This window comes from Ambystoma mexicanum, chromosome 2q (genome assembly GCF_040938575.1).
Source record: "Ambystoma mexicanum isolate Mex_15411 chromosome 2q, UKY_AmexF1_1, whole genome shotgun sequence".
In the NCBI taxonomy this organism is placed as follows: Eukaryota; Metazoa; Chordata; class Amphibia; order Caudata; family Ambystomatidae; genus Ambystoma; species Ambystoma mexicanum.
Window position 1 is genome coordinate 1,015,621,771 of NC_090924.1, and position 25,589 is coordinate 1,015,647,359.

The following is a 25,589-nucleotide window of genomic DNA, read 5'->3' on the forward strand; positions in this document are numbered from 1 at the left end:
ATCACCTGTAGTTAAAACAATATTAGTGGCTATACCCACATTCTATCATCAAAAATTCCAAGAAAAGACTCGGAATAATGTAATAGTCTTACATAAATAATAACATAATCAGAAATCGTGCGCAGTGCCGACTGTAGGGAACTACGAAATAGCTAGCATGTAACCTTCGTGCAGAGAAGCCTGTGTTCAGTGAAAACTGAATAAAAGGGGGATCGCATGTCCCAAAATCTGACATTGACTCCACACGGGGTGAGTCACACTCAAAAAGAGACGGCCATGTTTCAGTCAGGCTTGGCGTCAATCTGAGACCCGCCCATCCCATCCCTACACAAGGCAGCATGGACGCTCTGCCTGACTCTTAAATGGCCGCGTCTTCAGACGCATATCTCTGTGCAGCGTAGTGTAATATTTTTAATGACGGCAATGGAACCCCTGCGTGTGCTTGAGCTGTACAGCGGTATCGGGGGGATGCATTGCGCCCTAAGAGGTAAAACCTTTACAAAAAAGACAATCTGGCGCTTACTCACAGTGACGTTTGTTTTGTAGCATAGATATAAAAGAAAGACACATCGGTAGCTATTTTACTGGTGACGACGGCCATGTTGGAATTATCACAACTCGTTTACTTATTTATTTTTGAAAACATCTGTTAAACAATTAGCCACTGTATTGGTTTTTGGCGGATTGATTGAAAGATTTTACCGAATTGCAAATGATGTATATGGCCCAAAGATGATTCACTACGACCCCATTAGTTTTTGTATCATTGTAAATATGTTTTGTTTTTTCCTAGCTCGCATGCACGCCAACCTGCCCGATTACATCCCTAGGGGCTTTGCCAGACCTCTTTTTTTTCTTTGCATCCTGGGATTTGTTGTCCTGGATTCTATGTCAAGATTGGGGGCGTGTATTACGCTCGCTGTTTCCTTTAGTAGAACATAAACAAAAACATCTGAACAAACTACATTTCCCAGAGAAGATGACAACAATTGCAGTTTTAGATAAACATCCAATGAGACATTTTATGCATGACACAAACTAGCAGCCACAACCAACTCTGACAACTATCTTTATCCAGCACTGAGCTCTTTTTTTACTGTCCCATAACTGTCTCACCCCTATGTTTTTATTTATTTATTTTATTGGCTATACATAGTTACACATAATAGACAACCTTTAGCCATTCAGTCATTTCCAGTAAAAAATAAAACAGATAAAAGAAAATCCCTTGTGCCGTCCATCAGCAACGAATGAATGTATGTTAGTAGCTGCAATCATAGCTTTCAACCTTTCATGACCCTTGGCTGGGTGAAAACACCCGATTTTGCATTTGGCGCGTGAAAGCCTTTTGATTCCTATAGGTGTGTAGGGAGCTTGGCGGGTGAGAGAGCTGCCTAAGTGGCGGGTGACACCTGCCAAAAGTGTGAGAGGTATGGCTCCAATCCTCTTAAAGATCATGATAAGAAATGTGACCAGTGCTAGCGTTATAGGGACCTTCTCTCCGGCCAAAAGAATTCTTCACCATTCATCCACTGATCTACGGCCATAATTAGTAGTCACCTCAGACATAAGTTTCATTCTCAGCTCATTTGTGGCTGGGCAGGTCATTACCAGATGTTTCAAGGTTTCGATTGAGAGGTCTGATTGACATAATCTACATGTCACTGTTCCCCCTTCAGATTTCCTCAGCCTTAATATTTCTCTAGTGGGAAATAAATTTAAGTGGAAGCTCAAGAACTGGTCTCTAAAGAACCAGTTCGGAAAGAGTTACAAGTATTTAGGCAAAGTGTTTAAATTTATTGGTTCCTTAAATGGTTTCCCATAGAGTTTGTACTTTGATCTCGCATAACTATCCAATCCTTCATGTACAGTTTTTTGGGTCTTGAGAGCAGGCTTTGCTCACATTCACCCAGGTTAGATAGTATGGCTTTGCAAATCATTTCCCATTCAATCAGAGTGATCTTTGACCTTTCCTTTAGAGCCTTTTTTAAAGTTACGAATCCACCCTTTGGCTATTCTTTCTATGCACTTCCTGAAATGGGTGAGGGGTTTCCAGCACACTATCACTTTTAATGAACTAAGTCCCATTGCCATACAAATCGCCTGTATTGGAGTACACTTTGGTAGATTAAGTACTTTCTTCCAAAAAATCCCTTAGATTTTTGGCCAATTTTCAGCTTCGAAAGTAAATGAGGTTTCTGCTCTATAGGTCAAAATGGGCATCACTTTCAACCTATGGAACGAGATCAAGGGGATCATTGAAAATCCACAATATCTTTTGAGGAGTATTTTCCCCTGTCCAGCCAAACTCTGTGCTTTCCTTTTCAAAGATTCTAGTCTGGGGATGTCGCTTTTGCTAGTGTTCAAACAGATTCCCAGGTAAGTAAAGGACTTCACTATTGGGATTTTCTCTCCCAGAAGGTGCCATTCCATGTTTTATTTCTTTCCTCGTCCGTTATGATCTCCCAGGGGCATAATCCTAGATTTAATTGGATTAATGAGAAGACCGTTTGACTCAATGTAGACCTGCAGTGCCTCCAATTGTCTCTGCAGGCCCACTGGAGTCTGATCCACTAGTACCACGTCATCAGCGTACAGGAGTCTTAGCGCCACAGTCTCTGCTAATCTCGGTGGAAAACATCTAGTGTCCTTAAAAGCTAGTTCAATATCGGAAATAAACAGGTTAAACAGCTCTGGTGCCAACGGGCAAACTTTCTTCAATCCTTTGTTCGTACATATTTCCTTTGTTAAAAGACCCAAGGTGTTCAATCTTACTTTTATCGTTATCTCTGAGAAGAGGTCTTTTATTCGTGCCAACAAGTTTTTTGGGCAGCCCCATTGGTCTAGCTTTTTCCGCAATTTTGGACGTGTGGTGGTGTCAAAAGACTGCGTTAGGTCGACAAACACTAGGTAGATCTTCTTCTCTTTGTTCCTGCCAACTCAAGACTTCAGTAGATTTATAATAAGGATGTTCAGTGCGGTTCCTATTCTCTTCACAAACCAGGCTTGCCAAACGTCCCTATGACTGGATATTATTGTCCAATTGACCAGAGTCTTTAAGATCAATGCAGCAAAAATCTTCCCGGGACGTCCAGCAATGCGATAGGTCGGTAGTTGCTCAGGTCGGACCTGGCTCCTTTCTTATAGATCGTGATAATAATCGATGATTTCCATGAAATTGGAATCCCTTGTGATTTAACAATGTGTTCAAACAAGATAGATAAAAATGTAGCCCATTGAGTCATGTTATGCTTCAACATAGCGTTGATCAGGCCATCAGGCCCCGGAGCTCATGAACTACTCAAGCTTTTAATTATCTCGAAGATGGAGGCTGGATGTATGTCAACACAATCCCGCTCCCCTCCTCTGACAAAATTGCTAGAGGGGATCCCTTGTTCTTGATAAAAAGAATTGTCAAAGTGGGCTACCCAGGCTTGTGCCGGTATGGGGTTCAGTGTTAAGGCATCTTGGGGGGTATCTAACCGATTGATTATTGCCCACATCTCGGCCGTATTGCACAGCTTGATTTTGTTTAGCATCTCTTCAGCGTCTTTTCGCAAAAGGGCTTTCTTATGTACTTTCAGCCTTTTCCGGTGTTTTTGTCGGGCCTTGTAAATTAATGCCCATGCCTGGGATGAGTCTTCTTTTTTGAGCCTTATAATTTTCTGTTTCATGATCTTTTTTGTTGGCTACCATTTGATCGTAAACGTGACAGTTGCCCATATAAGGTCGATTCACCCCCCCTTCTTCAATTCGAATGTGCTGAAAAGTTCTAAATTGTCTAGTCTATGGACTCCCCCTTTTTGTTCACACTGTGTTATTGTTGATTTCAATTGATCTATTAGACCTGCAATATTGTGCGCTGTAATTTTCAGTCTGTTCCTCCCCTGGGTGACTTCCAGATGTTTCAAATACACTTCACCGTCAGATTGAGTAACAGGAATCCAGGTCAAAATTAGTAGGTTGTTATCGCTGGCCAACATAGGCACCACTATCATGTTATCTACTACTGATTCCATGTTCCTTGAAATGCAAATGTAATCGAGGATTTGAAACCCCCCCCCGTTAGTTCTTTTACATGTGTTTTTCCCTGGTACAGCCCCACGAATACTGTCATTTAAGATCATCAGCTCTCTCTGGGCTAAGGTCTTCATCCAAATTAATCCCCTACTTTGAGCGGGTGTTGTTATTAAGTGGTCAATACTGGTATATTCCTCATTTTTATCCAGGCAAATGCAATTTAGGCTGCAACACAAAATAAATCAAGGATCTCGCCATTTGGTTCTGCAACTGTCAATCAGATCTGCCAACTGATCTGGGAAGTTTCGACTATACATGCTAGCTGGGTTCCAGTAAAGGTTGATGAGGGCCAATATTGTCTCGTTCTTAATAGAGTCTACACTTATCTTTCCCACAAGTATTTGAATAAGTGGGTTAGGAGTTAGTTCTTCCACTAGTGTAAATTGTAATTGATCGCTACCAGACATAGGTCTGCCCTTCAGGCCTTTAATAGCTGGGTTCAGGTAAACTTGAGTATCCATCCATAATTGGTGGTTTCCTCAACCTTGTCTCATGAAGACATATTATGTCATGCTCCTAGATTTTAGTATCACCTCTAACAAACAAATGGGAAAAGCCCCTGGTATTCCAACTAGCCACTCTGGGGGATTTGGTTCCTCTAGGTTGGTGGCTCTATGCCATTTGGATTTTTTCTGCCACTAAACCCATCAGCCACTTCCAGTTTTCTTCCGTTCCTTCATTCTCAACCCTTTTATCCTCCTTCCAATAGTAGTACTTCGCTCATCTCTCATGGTATTCAAGCGGGGTACAGTCCTTTTCGGAATTCGTCTCCCGTTTTGATGACCTTTCCTCAGGGTAGGGGGATGTTGATGGTTCCCTCTCAATTTGGGTGTTGTAATTTTAGAATTTCTTGTTACAAATCTTTGTTTGATTAAGTCGAACCCCAAGGGTCTTAGATGACTCACTTCCTCCTTTAGAAGTTTCGGAATTCGTCTCCCGTTTTGATGACCTTTCCTCAGGGTAGGGGGATGTTGATGGTTCCCTCTCAATTTGGGTGTTGTAATTTTAGAATTTCTTGTTACAAATCTTTGTTTGATTAAGTCGAACCCCAAGGGTCTTAGATGACTCACTTCCTCCTTTAGAAGTTGAGTAATAAGCAGTGCAGTTGGGTAAATGGTTACTCTATGTTCTTAGTTCATCAATAAATTCCGCTATGACCAAATCATCTGATGTCAAAAGTCTTAAACTTGGGACATGGTGAAATAGTCTGATTACATTTCCCTGTTTGATCAAACTATCCTCTGTTGGTATCATTCTCTCTAGCAGTAGTCCATCCTGGTAGTTGATGTTGGGCCGTCTAGAGGAGCCTGACTGATCAATTCTATCCTCATGATCTTTTGTCGGTCGGTCACCTTTATCGTTCCTTCCCCGGCTTGTTCTTAGTATTGGTTGTGGTAATTTCAACAGAGAGATTACATAGATTTCTTCTCTCTCTAAAGAGGATTTTTCCTCGAGTTCATAAGAGATCAAGGGCAATTCATCCTGTATAACACTTTGCCTTGGTGCTCGTTCCTGATTCCCCTCTGACTTCGTCTTACTTTTTTCTGAAGGTTCCTTTAGGGTCGGTTTAGACGTATTGTCTGGCAAGGCTTTGCTTAGATTTCCCAGTCCTCTCCTAATATGATGTACCTCCGGTATCGCATCTTGTTCACTTTCACATTCAGATACTGCTCCGATTAAACCTGAGGATAAAACAATCTTGTCTCTCCGAGAAACGGTGCTATGAATCGCCCGCAGTGTTATCTCTTCTGCCTGCTAGCTTACACAAGAGTCCTTCAATTGAGTTGGAGGCTCTGCTGAGTTGCTTGTTATTTGGGTCACTCGTGAGCTTGTAGTTTTAAATCGGGTCGGACCTACTGGCGTTTTGTCCAATTCAGGCTTTTTGTTTAATTCTGAGGGCCCTTTTGAGGGACCGTTGTCTGATTCCTCGGTGAACATCCCAGATGCCAATTGGGTGTTTTCATCATCCGTGCTTTGATCAGAGATTGAATATGCTGATAAGTCCATGAAGTCTGTTGATGCGCTTTCATCTTGTTCCTCCTCCTGTTCTAATGGCTCTTCTACCATTGATAACTGAGGCTTTTTTAATTTTGATACCATAGCTTTTTCCAGTTGAGATTGGTCCTTACCCACAACTCTAAATTGAGTTTCCTTTCTTGGTACAGTGATGTTTTTAATAAATGTACAAGTTCCATTTGCTCTCTGTTTTGGGGCTAGTCTCAAATTCTTAGTTTTCTGCAAGGACTGTGTCATCTTTCCCTGGGACCTTGCTTGTACTTCCCTCTCTTTTTGACCAATTTTGTCCTTAGCTGTTGTTCTGTTCATATTTACTTTTTGTTTTGTTTTCGTGTTTGTGAAGACTGGCCATAACTGTTCCAAACTTTTCGGACCAGTTTCCACTGCCACAGCTTGCTCGTTGGGTCCTTTTTTGGGGTAATCCCTTCTTTCTCTGGCTTTCTTTGTCATGGATCGGCCGAGGGGGCCACCAAAGTGCTACCGACACTACTAGATCACATTGTCGCAGGCCGAATCTGGTGTTCTAACTACCCCTCCCAAAATGTACATCGCACTAGGGCAAGGCTCCACAGGTAATGGCTGGTTAGGTGTCAGGGTGCTGGAAGATTGCGGGTCAGGCTGATCTAAAATTCTAGACGCTCGCCGATTTTGCTTTTCCTTAATCACTGGATCCAAGATAGTAGGCAGCAGAGCAGCAACCTTTGCTGTACTGTTGTCCATACCATTCTGGATTCCAGTAACAAATCCTCCGACAAACACCATCTTAGAGTGTAACATTGCAAACATGGTGGTTTGGACTGTTAACTGATCCCCCATCTGCTCGTACAATTTCATAAACAGGGCCATTATAGATGGTACAGTTGTAATTGTTGAAAAATCTGTGGCCTCCCGGGTCTCTCCCAGAACTTGTTTATCTTGACATTATTAGTTTGTGTAGAGGCTGAGTGATTAATCACCTCTGCTACTTCTTCAACCACTATGAGTTCTTCGTGGGAAGCAGTTCTTCCTCTTTTGTGGCTCCCCCATGAATTTCTCCCATTTGATGGTGGGAACAAATCAGCAAGCATCCTCGCCTCATCATGCATTTGCTGATGATGGTTCTGGATTTGGCTGGTTGTACTTTTTACCACACTCATCAAGGAGCTTGCTGTCGAAGGTTCTGCAATGTTATTCTTTGTAGAGAAGCCACCTACTCTCTCAGCCAAGGAGGCACCCTCTAGTAGCAATTGGTAGCAATAGGTCTGAAATTTCATGTATTTGATTTCCTTTGTTAGTGATACTTTTCTTACTTGACGGCATTGCGTCCTGGTACGAAATGCAATTACCATCAGAGGCTTCAGTCCATGTTAACCCTGTTGTTTTCCAAACGTTTCTTTCCAGTTGCTGTCCAAAAACGTATTGGTTTCGCTGGGGTGTTGTCCCTATCTTGGCCAGGCCGCTCGCTGTCATCGCGGTTTTCTGCAGGCAATCCTGCCACCTGCGACCCCCCTCTACTGGGCCACCAGAGAGCTTCTCTCTGTGATTCCATTAGCAGAGGTGGTATCCCCAAGGCAATCACTGGGGCCAGTGTGCTGTTCATTGCTGCAGGAGAATCTTTACAAAGTGTCAATGGACAGTCTGAGATAACTTTAGGTTCCACACAGGGCACTTCCGGGGAGATGTACTCCTCAGTGTTCAGCGGACTGTATATTCCTTGAGCATTTCAATTTTTTTGCTTCTAGGGTGGAGGGCTTCTTTGGACTGCAGGCACACTTCCCCCTCCCTCACGTTACTGTTATTCATTAAAACTTCCCCACTGTGCTCATTTAAATCAATGGTTTCGAATATGTTTTCGACTTGTGCAGGCGGCGTGTGCGGAGCAATAGTGTCCTCCACCTGCATTCTGTCCATATATGCTGCAGTGCACGCACCAATCACGACATTAACAGAAAACAGGCGAGTAGCTCCCTGTTTGCTCACCTCCTGTAATGTCCTCGGCGAACTTTGTTTAATGCTGTTTTCTGGGTCGGCGGCCAACAGTGCATTCGTTTGAAGCATTGTGGCTTGTGTAGACATGCTGGCTATTTTCTCTGCCTTCCCCGATACGGCTCTCTTCTGTACAAGCTGGTCGGTACCTTTCTGATCCCGGCTGCCTCGCCCAACAATCCTTTGGGCTGGGACCTTATTGGCTGATGATCCGCCGGCATAGGAGTAAAGCACTCCACTTGGACCGAACACTCTGCCAAACACTCTGCCACGCTCCGCTTGTGGCGAGTGTTTTGAAGAAACTGCTCCTCCTCCTCACACAATAGGCAGAGTAAACAGACTGGAGCTCTCTGCCAAAGCGAAAGAAGAGGGGCTTGCTGCACAATATTCACTGCCAAACACTCGGCCAAACACTCCCCCAATCCTGTTATATGGGGCCTGCTCATACCTGCCTACAGTGTCTCGGGAGGTTAGCTCAGGGGCAACGTGCTTGCCTTGGAAGCAAGACAACACAGAGGTTTGATGCCTGGGTCCGCGCTTAGAAACCTCTGGGTCTTCAGCACATTATAAATAACCTATCATATCATAAATAAAAACACGGAGAATTACGTCACCCCAGTGCCACCCACTGGCCACGCCCACATATTAAACAAATAAAACACGACTAACAATTGCAATAGAAACAGGAAAACCTGGTAAATGAGTCAACTTTTGTTTTCTTCCTCACCAGACTTCACAATGCCTTGCATTAAAAAGGGAATGTAACTTCATGCACAATTTTCTGCACTCAGCCGTGTTTATATAAATTGACTACGAGACCACTGGATTTTCAGGGACAGTCGTTCAGCGCCATGAGCCAGATTGAAGAAACACACATTTTTGCATGGTGTTCGCGCTGAGGCAGCAATATGCCTAATGCAGAAGGAATATTTACTGCTCATTTACGGTTAATTTGTAAAGTGGTGTCCTGAACGGCCAGAAAGCCAGAGACTCCATGCTCTTCCCTGGAGAAGAGCATAACAACCCTTAGTCTCCGTTCTAATCCCAGAGGTTAGGCAGGTATAGGCCTGCTATGGGCAATCAGCAGGCCCCAGGAGTGCTACGGTCATCAGCACCTTGGAGGCTCAGTGCCTCAGGGGTTTTCGGGGGACACCCAGTCTTTAGTGGGGGCAGGGCGGGCCATACTCTTGACCATGCACACCCTTGCCACCTTGCTGGCATGAGGGCGCCACGGCATCATGGCCTGCAGGCCCGTGCTCACACAGTGTGGGCCTGAACGCCTAGATGAGAGACAGACTTAGTCATTCCTCTTTGGGAGTCTGCAGCCGTTCTGATGTACGTGCCTGCAGGAGCTCATTTTATTAGCTTGGGCCATGGCACAGTCATGGCCCACGTTAAAAGGTCAATACACATTGGAGGGACACATTCCCCTAAAGGGGCAACACACTTGGGAGGGTCACAAACCACACTCCTCCTTTTTCTTAACAAACAAATGTTACTGAAGCATAAATGATTCCCTCTCCCGTTACAGAACAACATTATTTGGGCTACTTCAGAACAACAAATAGGATATGCCACTGCTACACACATGGGGCTCACATCGCTATAGACATGCAACAGATATCAACACACTCTAAACATAACCAGCAGGTGATATTTGCGGTTGGTGAACCGCCGGTGGAATGTTGGCAGATCGACCACATGTTAGAAAACGCTTTATTAACCCGGGGCCAGTGGAACTTCCACCACCGAATGACAGCGTTGCTAGCTGCTGGCACCATTTGGAGCATGCCTCCAAACTACGGGAGCACAGCTTCACATCGGTTTCACTGGGACCATTTTAAGCACATCACAAACATGCATGCTCATAGCATATAAACACATGTTTACTGCATCTTCTCCGAGCACTTGCAGGATTGCAGGAGACCAGATCACTTTGCTCCAATGTCCGTTCAGGAAAGTAATTTCCATGGGTCCAGGTCCGTTGATGTTACAGTTCAAAGGCTGGTAAAGCTGAACCTGGGGGCACCAGGGGCCACCTCAGCTTAGTCCCTTGATGTAGGGGCAGGCAGCGAGAAGCGGATAGCAGGGCGTCCAAGCTGCACCACATGATGTCGACAGGTTGGGGGTTGTCAGCATGTTACTCACTCCGCTTTTCCTCGCCTCTGCTTCCCAGGCAGGAGTGTCTCTTCACTGTAGTGGGACAGGAGCGCACAGAGTTGCAACCGCCGCTGGCTCATAGCACTTCCTCTGGGCGGTGGGTTTGAGGGCTGCGAGACGTTGGATGGCCGGACACAGATGTCAGGGTGTCTGGGCCACTTTTTGTCCTCCCCCAGGCAGGAGTCACTGCTTGTTGATGGGACAGGTGATGTCCCAGTTCGGGGGTGGCAGGAATCGTACCCAGGGCCACATCGGCCTGGTCCATGGACGACGAGCCCGGCAGGGTGCACACCAGTGTCAGGGCGATGAGGCCAATTTTATAGTTCTCTCCCCCATGCAGGAGTGTGGGCAGGAAGCTGCCATTAGCAGAGGGCACCCACCAGTGGCAGGGTGACACTTGGGGCAGGGTGTTAGGGCTACTTCTTTGTTCAGCTCCCCCAGGCAGGAGTAGTTGGCATTGCAGTGCCACAGTAGACAGCACACACAAGTGGCAGGTTGTCACCCGGGCCACTTGATGTTTATTCCTCTCCCCCAGGCAGGAGCATGGGCAGGAAGGTGCCCATAGCAAAGGGTGCATACCTTTCCTCTCCCCGAAAGCAGGGGCTGTTGGTTACACCCTGCTGGTGTTGGAGGGTGCACAGACACTCCCACTGAGCTGCGCCCTCCATGTTAGTCACACTTCAGTTATTGTAGGGAGGATGTTTGCTGGCCTGGAGCACTTTACTTTTCATCTGGCTCCCACATGGAGCACGTTCAAGTCCACCACCATTAGGCCCTTAGATCATCACTTGGCAGGAGGCCTTTTCTTTTCCATGCTCCAATAATGGAGTACCCATTTACCACAGGCGGCCCGGGTACAGTTGGAGGTGCGCTTACAGCCACACAACGTTACCTTCAATCTTTGTGTGCTCCGATGAAAGGAGCTTACCCATTGACAATGCCGGAGGCCCAGGATCAGTGTCTGGCAAGCAGCTGAGTGAGCGATTTACACGTGCAGAACATAGGATGTCATAGCCCAGAAAAAAATCCATTGTCTGGGCAGGCAACCAGTGCACCGGCTGCCCTCTTGTCATGTTGATTATGTCCAGCTTAAGTATTCAGTTCACAGAACAGCAAACAATTAATGCATTAGTGAACGTGAGGGACCCGGGGGTACACAACACATAGAGATGAGTAGTTGATAGGAAACATATATATGATTGGGACAAAGAAGCACTGCTCAATAGCATAAACCAGAGATAAAGGGCAAGGGGGTAGCCAATTCTTCACCTTACTGAGACACCTAAATGACATATATATAATCAGCGAAAAAACATTAGTTGAGAGAGTTAAGGCTTTAATGTGAAAAATGCATAGCAACAAAACCTTTGAAATTCAATGAAAAAACGTTTCGTTTTAAAACAGTTAATATGAACAATACGTTGCAACAAAACCTTAGTGAAAGATACTTTAAGGTGAAAATGTAACGCAACAAAACCGTTGAAATTTGGCCGACAATTCAGCCACCTTTATTTCTTGCTCCCTGTTACGCAGCATATAACCAACTTGATGATATCAGAGATTACTTATTGCACCTATAGATTTCTTTGGGGGCCACTAGCTATGGGCTACGGTCCTGACTAGTGGCCAAGGCCTTTGGCTGTGTCCTCTGCACATGTTGCAGCTAAATGTTTTTTTGGGGGCCCACTAGCCATGGTTTTTGGCCGCTGACATTGTACATGTTGCACCAATAGGTTTCTTTGGGGCCCACTAGCCATTGGCGATGGCGATGGCCTTCAGTCTTGGCCACTACACATGTTGCACCAATAGCATTGTTTTGGCCCCCCGAGGTATGGCCTTTGGCCATCACCAGTGGGCAGTGCTTTCGGACATGGCCTCTGTACAATGCACCAATCGGTTTTCTTTTGGCCTCCTTGCCATGACCACCAATTACATCACTGATGGCGTCACTAATGACACCACTGATATCACTGGTTTGATAACATTTAAAAATATGACAACTCTGTTTTGTTGCATAACATATATGTACATATTTCATACTTACACAGTACATTGTATTCTGCCATGGGTTCTGTTGTAATGTGCTCCTTACATAAGAATGTGGAACTGGATGATGGAATGTGGCCATCCCAAGCGCAGATAGAATGTTATGTTTCAGTGCAGGAGTTTGTTGGAGATCAAGGTGCTGGTGGATGTGCTGGGGTTTTTCTGCTGTATGTCTTCACAATAAAGTCACATCATCATTTACCTGGAGTGTGGACTTGCTTCTTTTCACTGGCAATGAGGATTGGCCTACAGCATACCCGCACCGTCCACCCCAGACGTCGCTGCTGCTGCCTCTGGTCTGGTGGGTCCTGCTCTGAGGGTTACCCACAGCAGAGCAGCGAACCACAACGTGGCCTGCACTGTCCCTCCAAGCTGTCCCCAGCTAAAGAGAAAGAACTCCAAGGAGCATTTCATGGCGGCAGCTGCGGCCATCAGGATCAGTGTAGTGAGTGCGCTCGCCTCCCCGCAAACGCTGGGAAGAGTTCCCCAGGCAAAAGGTCCTGGAACTGTGCGAAAAAGGGGAGGGGGCATGGACTAGTGAACCTGGCCCCAAAATGTTGCAGTCCGAGTGCACGTGCACCCAATGGGTGCCGTGAAGGGAAGGCGTGCGCACGCTTGTGCGGGATATCCACGGCGCAGACTTCAACTGTTGGATCATCAGGATCTGTGAAGCTTTGTGCACACGTGCATAAGGCCCACGGCTGGCTCACAGCTGAGAGGAGCGTCGGTCACAGAGCTCTGTCACTAGGAGACGCCATCTAGCAGCAGCACCAGGTCACTGCATCATTAGAGAAATCTGACTCTCATATTAAATAGCAGAATCAGAAGAACTCAACCCCTGTTTGGGAGAGCAGCATTTATTCCTTTGTGTTTGAAGAGGAAATATATATGTATATCTGGCGCATGAACAGTGGCTCATCCCCACAGAGTAACAGAAATAAGCTGTTCCAGTGTCCATTCAAACTAGTGCTGTTGGGCCAGAGGTAACGCTCCAAGCTTGAATCCTGCGCAGTTTGAGCATAGTATGGGGAAACCATTGGGAATCAAGTCTGCATTTCGGAAATGTCAATGTCAGGGAGTACCAGGTCCCCCAGTCTTTATGGCAAATCTGGGCCCGGTCAAGATTAAATGGGCTCCCTGGAAAAAAGGGTTTATGCATAATGTAAGAGCTGCATGCGGCAACGCAATATCAGAAGACCGAAAAGTATCCCACCTCATGCACTGTTTAGGATATGAGGGCCAAAGAGAGGGCCAAAGAATCTAAGAAACCTTACCTAACCTTACCGGAATGATCAGAACTGGATGAAGAAAGTAGCAACAACGATTTGATGCAGCCTTGCACAAACTTGATCTCCACTTTAATGTTAAGACTAGCACAATCCTCTAGAGATATAACTTTGGCATGAGGGAATAGGAAGAGGGCGAATCCTTTGAAGAGTACTTAACAGCTCTATGACACCTGTCCCTCAACTGAAAATTTGGCAAAAAGTTAGATGAACATATAAGGGATCAGTTTATGATTCACCATTGCAACGACAAAGTAAGAGAGGAGTTATGGCTGAAAGATGAGCTGAGTCTGGACGAGGTTGTGTCAATAGCAAAAATAGTAGCATTCTACGGCGTGTGTTGCCAAACTCAACAAAAAAGAAAGTAAGAATGTGGCCAGTGAGATATTAAGGGTAGGAGATCCAGGGAGGGGGACTACCAGAGCAAAGAAGAAGAAAAACAAAGGGGGTTGTCATGGGCTCACGATAATGGTGAAAGTGATAGAATGAGAGCTCCCACAACAGATGAAAAGCTATGTTTTAGATGTGCCAGTGCCAACCACGTTGCAAGTTCTCTGGTGTGTCCGAGTAGACAAGTAACATGCACCAAATGCAAGAGGTGGGGTCAATATGCAAGTAGAAGTAGTGACAGTGAATATGGTCATGTGTAGCAAGGTTGATGATTGTGACAGTTCATTCACAGATGTTAGTGTGAATGGAAAACCTGGTGATACACGTATGATGGTGGATTCAGGGGCAAAGCTGTCATTAATGTCATGGTTGGTAGAAAAGTGGGTGAGTTGCTACTGTCCGATAAAAGGCCCTGTGGGTACAATCTAGGACAAATTGATGTTGTAGGGTGTTTCATTGCCCACGTACAATTCAAAGTGAGGGAAACCCATGGTAAGGTATACGTCACCAAGAGTGGTGAAACATTATTGGGTTGGAGAGAGCAAATAGGTCTTAAAATATGACTGGACCTGAACACTGATGAGCAGGTATTACATGTGGGTGAGGATGCTAGCATGGTTGAGAGATATCTCAAGGTATTCTCGAGGGATATTGGATGTGTGAGGGGCATGGTACTTAAGATTGTCCTCAAGGGGGGCAGTATTACTGTTGCAGCAAAGTTACGACTGATACCAATGGTGTTGAGAGAGGGAGTAAAAGCTGAGCTCAGGAAATTAAAGGAATCTGGGATAATGGAACCTGCTGTAAGCGTTGAATGGGTGTCCCCCGCCCATGGTGGTGAAAAAGCCCAGTGGTGAGTTAAGACTAAGCGTCGACTTGGGAGAGCTTAATAAGTGTGTGGTGGCAGAGAGACACCCTCTCCCAAATATGACAGAGATGTTGGCAATGGTGGGAAAGGCAAAGTACTTCTCAAAATTAGACATGGCATCTGTGTATCACCAGATAAGGTTGGATGACCGATCCAAAGAGCTAATTACTTTTATTACACATGAGGGTATATTCCAGTTTTACAGAATGCCATTCGGTCTTGTCCTCAGCCTCATTGTGTGTTTCAGAAGGTAATGGATAAGCTGTTGAGGGATGTTCTCGATGTGCGCTGCTTCCAGGATGACATTCTGGTATGTGGGTAGAGTTGGGAAAAACATGAGGAAAATGTGAGGAAGGTTGTAAAAATTCTGGAAAAAGGGGCATAACATTGAGAGCAGAAAAGGGTGTGTGGGGTAAAGAGGTGGTTGAGTACCTTGGACATGAAATATCGAGTGAAGGGTTGAGGCCCAAGAAAGAGTTGGTCGATGGCATCAAGAAGATAAAATCTCCAGCAAGCAAAGTAGATTTGAGATAATTTCTAAGGATGATCGAGTTTTATCAAGGATTTTATGTGCAACTTTTTGGATAAAATTATGAAGATGAGAGGGTTGCTTAAGAAGGGTGTGGAGTTTGTGTGGGATGCGGATTGTGAAAGGGAGTTTAAAATGATAAAAGGGGAGATTGACATGGCAAGGCCATTAGCCATGTCTAATACCAGTGGGAGGAGTGCCATTTCCGTAGATGCCAGTGACTCAGGAATTGAGACTGTTTTGACACAAATTAAGGAAAATGGTCAAGAGGTGATTGTAACACATGCATCTAGGATGTTGAGAGGAGCGGAAAGAAATTACTCGGTGTTGGAGAAGGAGGTTCTAGCTTATCACTAGGGTGTGGAGAGGTATCGGAATTATATGTGGGGTGCAGAGTTCATCATCAAAACTGACCACAGGCCACTGAAGGTGATCTTTGAAGAGAAGGGGTTAGAAAAAGTATCTAGGAGGGTGGTGTTATAATGTGCACGGGCACCTGTGGAATGTTGATGCATCTTCAGCAGTCAACATTCCACAGCAGCAGTTGAGCAGGGACGCTGGAGGAAGGAGGCTGCGCCTGTGGGGTCCAGACAATAAAGAGCATTTTTATACCTCTTACCTGTGTCCGGTGAGATCTTGTCATTGGCGACGAGGATTTGTCTGGACCCAGTTCCCACGTGTGTGCTGGCCGGCTGTCCCTGTGCTGCTGGCCCACCTCTGGCGTGATCAACGCTGTGACGCGGACGACGATCTGTTGGGAGCAGCTGCGGGCCCTGTGGGGTGCTGGAGGATCGGTGCCGCTTGCCCTGTACCCTGCTCATTTTTGTTGGGCAGCGGCGGTTGCAGGCGGGCCCCGCCTGCGGGTGAGCGGTTCTCCCCCGGCGGTCGGCTGCCGAGGTGTCCAGTTGGGGCATTGGAGGAGGAGCAGCTGCTACGCGACACAGAGGCGTGCGTGCCTGCCGTGTGTCCTTCGTGGGTTGCTGAGCGCTGCCAGCCCTGCCCCTGCCGGCAGCGTCTGTGTATCCAGCTGCTTATCGCTCATCTCCCGAGGGGAGGAGGAGGGGCTAAGGTGGCGCTGCGTAGCGCGGCTCACGAGTCAGCTGACCACTGCTAGTTTCTTCTGCTGGAAGCAGGAGGAAAGAAGTCGAGGATAGCGGTTGGACTGCCCTAAGTCCCACGGGCATTTTGGAGGATCGATTTGCGACAAGGCACAACCTACCTTGGCCGTGCCACCTGAAGGGGCTACTGACAGTGAGGTTGGGGTACACAACTGCTGAAGAGCCCGGGTAGGTGGGGACCGGTGCATGCTGGCTCTGGCTGGGCTGTGATTGTTGGAGGGTTCACTCTCTGGTCAGTTTGGTTTGTTTCCAACAAGGAGTGCGTCTTCCGGCCCGTTTTGACTCACCCGGTGCCAATTACTGTTGGCTGTACTGCATTTAACGTGTGGGTGCACGTGATCAAGGTGACAGTGTGGGGACACCTACTCACCAGTTGGGAGCAAGAATCCTAGAGGCTCGCATAGTGGTGGGCAAGTTCCAGTTGGGGGCCTAGTGACCAAGTCATCCAGTTTAGACCTGTTGCATACGGCTGCCAGGCCTCCGCCTACCTTTTTGCCAAACCCTGGGGAGCCTGCTGCCCCTTGGGAGCAGTGGGTGGATGCCTTCAAGGTGTACCTGAGGGCCGCTGGTGGTGCAAAGTTCAACGATGATGAAAAGGAGGCTGCATTACTCAATTGTATTGGTACTGAGGGGTTGAGGGTTTTTCGTCACCTGCCTGGAGAGAATGTAATGGTTCAAGGGGGAGGTGAGGGAGAAATGGTTATAAGTACTTACGAGACTGCTTTAAGGAAATTGCAAATGCGTTTTGGTAAAAGGGTTAATGTGGTTTTAGAGCGGTATAAGTTCCTCTCTAGGGCGCAAGGTTCCACGGAAAGCATAGATACTTATGCTGGTGATGCCAATGTAGGCATTATGGCTACATGTGGGTTTCCAGGTAATGGGGATGAACATATAAGGGATCAAATTATGATGAAGACATCCAATCAGAAAATCAGAGAAAGGTTGTGGATTGAGAGTGATCCATCACTAGATAAGGTGTTGGAGATTGCCAGAGCAATTGAAGCTTCTAAGGCGAGCGTACAAATTGTTACCGAAAGGGATATGTCTAGGGAGATGGTGCATGCTGTAATGCCAAGGAACAAGAAAGGTTTGGATAAAGCTGTTGGGCAAGGGAGTAAGGGATTTAAGAGCAAGGATGGGTGCAAGAATTGTGGCTGGTCCAGTCATACTGCTGATTCTAAGTCCTGTCCTGCTTGCAATGTTGAATGCAGGAAATGTAAGCGTTTGGGCCACTTTGCACGGATCTGTAAGGGGCAGATGGTGGCTAGTGTGGCTCCAGATAATTCCACCATGTTGCTAGAAGGTGCATCAGGAGGCGGATCTAGTCAAGGTGTCATACTGCATGTGGAGGGAAGTGGGCGGAAGGGTCCATGGGTGTCGGTATTGGTGGATCAGCACCACGTGGATATGCTGGTGGATTCGGGGTCACCTTATACACTGGTGACTCCGGAAGTATATCAGGAAGTATTGGGTAAACAGGTTTCAACTTTGTTGGCTCCGGACATCAAACCATGTGCATACGGGCAAAGTCCCATTGATCTACTAGGGTACAATTGGTCCAATATTTCTTTCAAGGGGAGGCAAACTTTGGGTAAACTGTATGTGGCCTCAAAGGGCACAAGTGTGTTGGGTTGGGATGAGCAGGCTGCTCTAAAAATACAGATTAATCCTGGTGAGAAAGTGCCGGTTCTCAGTGTCGAGGAGGGAGCGGGGCAGAATGACATGATGGTTACCCCAAAAGTGCTCATGAGTGAGTTTCCTGAGGTAAGCTCAGAGGCTTTACACATCGCATTGTCTTGAAGAAGGGCGCAGTTCCCAAGGTACATAAGGTCAGGGGAGTGCCAGTAGCAGTGAGGGAGGCATTGAAAGCGGAATTGACTAAGTTGCAGACAGCGGGGATAATTGAGCCTATCGAGTCCTCAGAGTGGTTGTTTCCTGTGGTTTTAGTTAAGAAGGCAGATATTTTTCCACCTTTGATCTGTCAACGGCGTATCATCAAATTGACCTGCACATTGAATCCAGACCCCTGACTTCATTTGTGACTCCTTTTGGGGCATACAGATTTTGTTGCATGCCCTTTGGCCTTGCTTCGGCTTCTGCTGTGTTCCAGCGGTGGATGCAGCAGATGTTTGGAGGGGTGTTGGGAGTCCGTTATTTTCAAGACGATATCTTGGTTTGGGGCAGTAGCAGAGAGGAACATGATGTCAGGGTTAGGAGGGTCATGCAGATTCTTAGAGAGAGGTCTGACTGTAAAGTTAACCAAGCGTCAGGTGGGTGTGGAGGAGGTTACATATTTAGGACATACACTGAGTTCGCAAGGTGTGAGTCCCAAGGGGGAGTTGGTACAGGTGTTGAGAGACACACCAGCTCCGGTCAATAAGGATCAGCTGAGGGCTTTCCTGGGCCTTGCACAGTACTATGTTAAATTTGTATCCAATTATGCTGAAAAAACGGTGGCCATGAGAGCCCTCATGAAGAAGTCGGTCAGATTTGTGTGGTCTGAGGAGTGTGGGGCAGAATTTGAGTTGGTCAAGAGGGATGTGGCGAATGCTCCTTGCCTGAAGTCATTTGACCCGAAAAACAAAACTGTTCTGACTGTGGATGCGAGTGAGGTGGGTCTGGGTGCAGTGCTGGAACAATGGATAAATGGTGAATGGATGCGGGTGGCTTTTGCCTCGAGGACATTGAGAGATGTGGAAACCAGATACTCGGTAATTGAGAGAGAGACCTTGGCCGTATTATGGGCTTAAAACATTTCAGGACATTTCTGTGGGGCATACCGTTGTCAGGACGGACCATAAACCGTTGGTGCAAGTGTTTTCTACCAAAGTTGTCATGGCAGTATCCCCGAGGATTGCGAAGTGGTCAGTGCAGCTACAGGATTACAATTTCTCTTTGCAATATTTTCCTGGGAAGTTTAATGTTGTGGCGGACTGCTTGTCCCGTTTGCCTGTCATGGAGGCGGACAGTCAGACAGGGTTGGTGAAAGAGGAGGACTTGCAGGGGTGTCAGGTTGCTTTTGTGGCTTCTGCTGTGGAGATGTCGTTGTGGGATGTGGAGTCTGAGGCCGATCTTGAGTTGAAATGGATTAGGGAAGGTCTAGTTAAAGGTTGGCATACTGTCAAGGATAGGCCTGAGGGGAAAGGTTATGACCAAGTTCTGCATGAATTGGCTGAGTGTCTCTGGGGTGTGTCTAGGGGCGGTAGGTTCATTCCCCCTGTGAGTCTGAGAGGTAGAATGGTGGAATTGGCACATGTTGGTCTTTTGGGTCGATCTTTGACCAAGAGGAGACTTGGGGAGGAGTACTGGTGGCCGTCCATGGACAAGGAAGTTGAACAGGTGGTGAAAGACTGTCAGGCATGTGCTGTCAGTGATAAGAGCAAGGTACTGCATCCACAACTTGTACATCCTGTAAAGGTTCCTGAGCAAGTATGGACAAAATTGGCTTTGGACATCATGGGTCCGTTTTAATGCTTACAGCCTGAGTCTAGATATCTGTTGGTGTTGGTGGACTATATGTCCAGGTGGATTGAAGTAGCGGCCTGTTCCAGCGTCGCCACCGATTCTGTTATTGCCTTCTTGAGGAAAGTATTTGATCGTGAGGGATTACCTGCCAGTTTAGTTACAGATAATGGTGTGCAGTTCACATCCAGAGCTATGAGAGAATTCTTGGAACTGCATGCCATTTCCCATTATCGGACGGCAGTGTATAATCCCTCTGCAAATGGATTAGTTGAGAGGGCCAATGGTACGATTAAGTCGGCTATACAATTGGCTTTGGCCAACGGTTTGGATTGGCAGGAAGTTGTGACACAGTACTTGGCTGCATATCCGAGAACCCCTGCTGTGGTTACGGGGAGATCTCCATTCAAGCTCACGAGGGGCAGGAAAGCAGGTACAATGTTGAGAACTCTGGCTATGGGTGGTGGTGGGCGGCCATGTAATATGGATCTGCAGGCTATACATCGCAGTATTCTAGCGTGCCAGGAGGCCATGGTGTCTTCACAAAAGTTAAGGAAGGAATTGAGCGTTAAGCCTGGGGATGATGTGTACATAAAAAATCCCAGGATGGTTCACAAAGGCTACAGCACGTTTTTGCCCTCAAGGAGAGTTGTTAAGGTTGGAAAGGGCCATGTACAATTGGAGGATGGCTCTGTCTGGAGTAAGAGACGGGTGGTGGTGGATGGCTGCAAGCGTGCTGATGGGTCAAATGCTGAGTTTGATCCGGAGTCTCAGGAAACAGTGCTAGACTATGATCCTGTGGGTTCACAAGCGGTCAGGTTCGAACAGGAAGAGGTTGTTCCAGTTCCAGGCCCTTCGGGCTCAGATGTGAATGTGGAGTGTCAGAATGCTTCCAATCAGCAACCTGATGTGGGGCAAGAAGGGGGCCATCTTGCCAGGCGGTGTGGTCCCCCCATACGGTTTAGAGACTACATTTGTTAAATGTGCAATTATACATTTTACATGGTTGGTTGCGGTCATGTGGGTAATCATCCTGCATCTTTGAAACGAATTTTGTATGTATGAAGATCACATATAAGCTACCGTTTGTTTCCATTGTTCAATTCATGTTTTGCATTTAATTCTGTTACAGGTTGTTAACATTTGTTATGTAAGGGAAGAGGATATATTATAATGTGCACGGGCACCTGTAATGTGCACGGGCACCTGTGGAATGTTGATGCATCTTCAGTAGTCAACATTCCACAGCAGCGGTTGAGCAGGGACGCTGGAGGAAGGAGGCTGCGCCTGTGGGGTCCAGACAATAAAGAGCATATTTATACCTCTTACCTGTGACCGGTGAGATCTTGTCAGGTGGCTTGCTGGGTGGCTACGATGCAAGGACACAAGTTTGTCATGCAAGTGATTCCTGGTAGGGAAAATGTGCTGCCGAATCATATTTTAAGACTGAGTGAGAATGGAGAAGAGAATGGTGATTGTTGTGTGGAGGATACAATTAGCGACACTGTTTGTGAGTCATGATGGGGTCATAACTCGTGAGGAGTGGTCAAGGTATTTGAGAGAGGAGGAGGTGTTCAAAAGAGTTTTGAAATTTGTACAGGACGGGTGGCTGGAAAAAAGGTTGCTCAGTGCGGAGGAGAAACATTTATGGGAAGTGAGGTTGGAGCTGTCTGTGAAGTGATAGCCTATACAGATGGGACAAGGCCGTTATGCTCGCCAATAGTGCACAGACAGTAATGTATCACCAGTACAGCTGCAGAGCCAATACTTTGAACGCAGGTAGACGACGCAATGACTTGCAACCACACGCACACTTAGAGAGTGAGTAGCACTTATACGGCTATTTATTCATAGTTAGGCATATATACAATACAGGCATAGATCAGATAAATCATAGGAAAGACAGTAAATTAGCAAGAATACATCACCATGGGCGTAACTTGACGAAACCTCATCTCGCCAGAAGCGGCTGAAAGACCCCGATAACAGCCATGCCGAGAGCACAACAGCCCACAGGTATGTCGGACCGGAGCGTCCCCCCTCCGACTGAGGTCTTTGTGCTTGTCCCGTCTGACCGTTGAGGGGTTCCGCATATATGCCCTCCTCAACAAGGGGTGGCAACTTCTCGAACCTTCTGGCAATGTGCTTGCGCATTGATGGGTGACCGTTGGTTGCCAGCTGGGTCAACCGACAGTAACCTCAAGGAGCAAAGCGCTTCCCTCTCCTAAACGCCCCGGAAAACAATTCCATAACTCATCTCAAAACCTTGGCGCAAGCATAGCAAACTAAAACAAACCTCGTTATCAGGTACCAGCCGGCACCTGCAGATCTTAGCTTTCCCAGCGCCGTGTCCTTGGCTGAGAAGGCCTGCATTCCAAACCCATCAGCGAATAACGTTGAAAACATGTTGTTTCGCAAAGCAAGTGCAGCTTTCCACTGAGGCATGGATAAATATCCATTATGGCTCTGAGTGCCCCCAGAATGCACTGCGCACCAGCGCCATGTTTTAGCTCGAACACCACAATCCACCGTTGGATATTTACCTTCCATAGCCCAGTGGCAAAGGAGGCGGTCTTTGAAACCGACGAAATATTAGAACTAAATTGGGAATACATTGAATACAACAACAACAAGCTATTATGATAGCTAATATAATACAAATGCAAGCAAAAGCATAACGCAGTGTACCTCCAATATCAGGAACCCATGGAAATAACCAATCCCACCAATTTCCAGTATGATCTTGGGATACTTGAGAGATGAGATCTCTCAAACCTCGAATATGACTTTCAATGGATTGTGAATGGTCACTTAAATTAAAACAACACATCCCTTCAACTGCGTTACAACCTAAATTATGTTTCAGCAATAGATAATCAACGGCAGCCCTGTTTTGCAAAGTTGCTTTTCTAATAACTTTGCTATCAAGGAGTAACTCTTCTAAAGCTTGAGAAGTATGATTGAGTCCTTTTACTACTAAACATGCTAATTTGATCAAAGATTTGTACCCCCCAGCAGCTAAACCCCAAACTCCCACTAATGAAAGGGTTAATGCTAGAACCTCAGCTTCTGATAGCAAATGCACATGTGAATCACAATCGGGGGATAGACCCACAGATTCGAAAGTTGATCTTTTGCTTCGAGATATTGCTGGGTGTAAAGGGAACATCATTAGTCCTAATCTAGTTAAGGCACATGGACCTCCAGAAATGTTAGCTGGAATGTAGGTGTATGTGATGTTGCCACATGAAAAGAGCCATCCTGTTGGAAGTTTCACATGATTCAGATGACTGGCAGCTATCACGGTATGATTGCAAGACATAGTATTATTCACACTGGTACATGTGCTTGGAACTCGTGAACACAATCGTTTCTCGAACACAGTTTGATTTTCCTGTTTGGTTAAACTTAGCTGTTGGCATTTGCCAATTTCTTTAGCATTGCAGGTCATAAAGTAGCACACATCGCCTTGAGTTACATTGTAGGTTATAATACGTGTCAAGTTTCTCCATTTGCGATCCGTTTCCTGGCAAAACCTGCAGTACTCATAGACGGAAAAGGATTGTCTGATATCGGAATCTTGAACTAACAAATCATTGTGCGTGACGCCAAAAATGTGCTTTAGAACCGGAACTGGCGTCGGCACTGCAACTAAACACGTAGTCAGTACAGCTTCAGCATTGGGCACATTGGTTAAGCAAAAGTGCGTAATGTTGAGTACCTGTTGTGCCAGGTATGTCGACATATTCTCCGTTTGGGTAATCATCGGGGAATACTTTCATCGTCCTAAAGACGCCTCTTGCATAGTTGGCATCAATGTTGTTTGCACTTGCACCTGACGTGTTCGTCGCCTTCCATGAATCCATGTCGTCGGTCTGGCTGGCTTTTCGGCATTGGTATCGAGCTGCTTTCGGACATCATTGCTCCTCATCATCGATCTCCCATGGATCGTTGGCACAGATATGACATTTTTCATCCGGAGCATCCTGCCGTTTGACTCTCCCAAATGGAGTCCATTTAGTTCCACAATTACACCAGCCAGACACAGGATCTACAAGGCAAACCCAGAAAAGAGATATCAGTGTTGAAAATCACTCCCTTAGGTAACATTTGTCTGCGGGCACATACTGCCATTTGTCTTTACCAGGTTCCATTACTATGACTACCTGGTCTTTGCCTGATGCAATAACATCTACGGGCACTGGTGGACCACTTGGTCTTTCGACCCACACCTTTGCACCCGGTACCATGCGGTCTGAAGAGCCAAAACCATGATCCCCACGGGTAGTTAACACTGTGGGAGACTCCCCCTTTTTAATCATGGACAACTTAACAGGGATGATAATTAGCTGAGCCACTCTATCACCCTTATGAATCGGTAACACTTGGTCCCCTCTATTCATCAAGATGACTTTGATCTCGCCTTGGTAATCAGCGTCAATGACCCCTCATAACACTTGGACTACCTTCAATGCTAGTCCAGATCTAGGGGCAATCCATCCCATATGCTCTGGAGGAATTTGTACCCCAATCCCTGTTTCAATCACAACAATCCCTCTCGGCTCTAATCTGATTTCTTCATGAGAATGCAAGTCTACCCCTGCTGACTCGGGAGTCGCCCGATAGGGAGCTAAAGAGCCCGGGGTAATTTCCCAGTACAATAGAGTCTCTCTAACTAGGTTAGGTTGAATCTGTAAAGCAGGAGTCATCAGTCGCAACAATGGAGTCTCATGATTGTTCACCGGTCTATTATTCAACACTTGCACCACATCAAACACACGGTCACGCCAACCTGCCAAACGGCCATCTCCAGATTTGCGTAGCTGTTCTTTCAAAAACCCATTCATTCTTTCAATTAACCCTGACGCTTCCGGGTGATAGGGCACGTGGTAGAGCCACTCTATACTCTTCTCCTGGCAATAGTCCTGAATTAATTTGCCTTTGAAGTGTGACCCATTGCACTTAGAATTTGCAAAGGCACTCCGTAATGCAACGTGATTTGATCTAGCAACTTAATGGCATTCAGTTGTGTGGCACGCTTGCATGGCAAAACCATCATGTATCCAGAGTAGGTAACCACAATGGTGCATGCATACTGACAACCTTTGCTGATTGGCAGAGGACCGATATAATCGATCTGCCAAATTTGACCTGGTAACTTTCCTCTTCGCAACGTGCCGTGAACAATCTGAGGGATAGGCCTATGCTGTTGGTGTTGGCACACCGGACACTGCAAGATGACTGTTTTCACTACCTCTAAAGGAATACTAATTCCTCGAGCTTGTGCCCACCTGATAGTAGCATTTTCTCCAAGGTGCCCACATTTCTGGTGAGCCCACTTGGCCAAACCCTCCAAATCGTCTTCCTGAGCCTCCGCATCCACAGATGAAATCTTGGTGTGTTCATCTGCAACAGAATTACACCAACGTTCTAATGAATCTGTAGCACAATGCGCATCCACATGATACACCGTGACTTCACTTTGTGATAACATTTCCCCAATATCTTGCCACAGTTCTTTTCCCCACAACTCTTTTGAATGAATCTTCCACCCATTCTTTTGCCAGGTTGGCAGCCACACCGCCAACCCATTCGCCACTGACCATGAATCCGTGTACAAATGACATCGACCAGGGGTCTCTTGTTTTAATGCTTGGTAAACTGCGTAA

The 25,589-nt window shown here is 46.4% G+C and overlaps 1 protein-coding gene across 1 annotated transcript in view; it reads left to right on the forward strand.

Annotated features, from left to right (window-relative positions):
• Window positions 1-344: 344 nt before the first annotated feature.
• TRDMT1 (tRNA aspartic acid methyltransferase 1) overlaps window positions 345-25,589 on the forward strand; it is a 542,866-nt gene continuing 517,621 nt past the window's right edge. Inside the window, exon 1 of the mRNA XM_069648351.1 lies at window positions 345-487. Within this exon, the coding sequence (XP_069504452.1) occupies window positions 415-487 (73 nt within the window). The 5' untranslated portion in view covers window positions 345-414. The remainder of the gene's footprint in view (window positions 488-25,589) is intronic.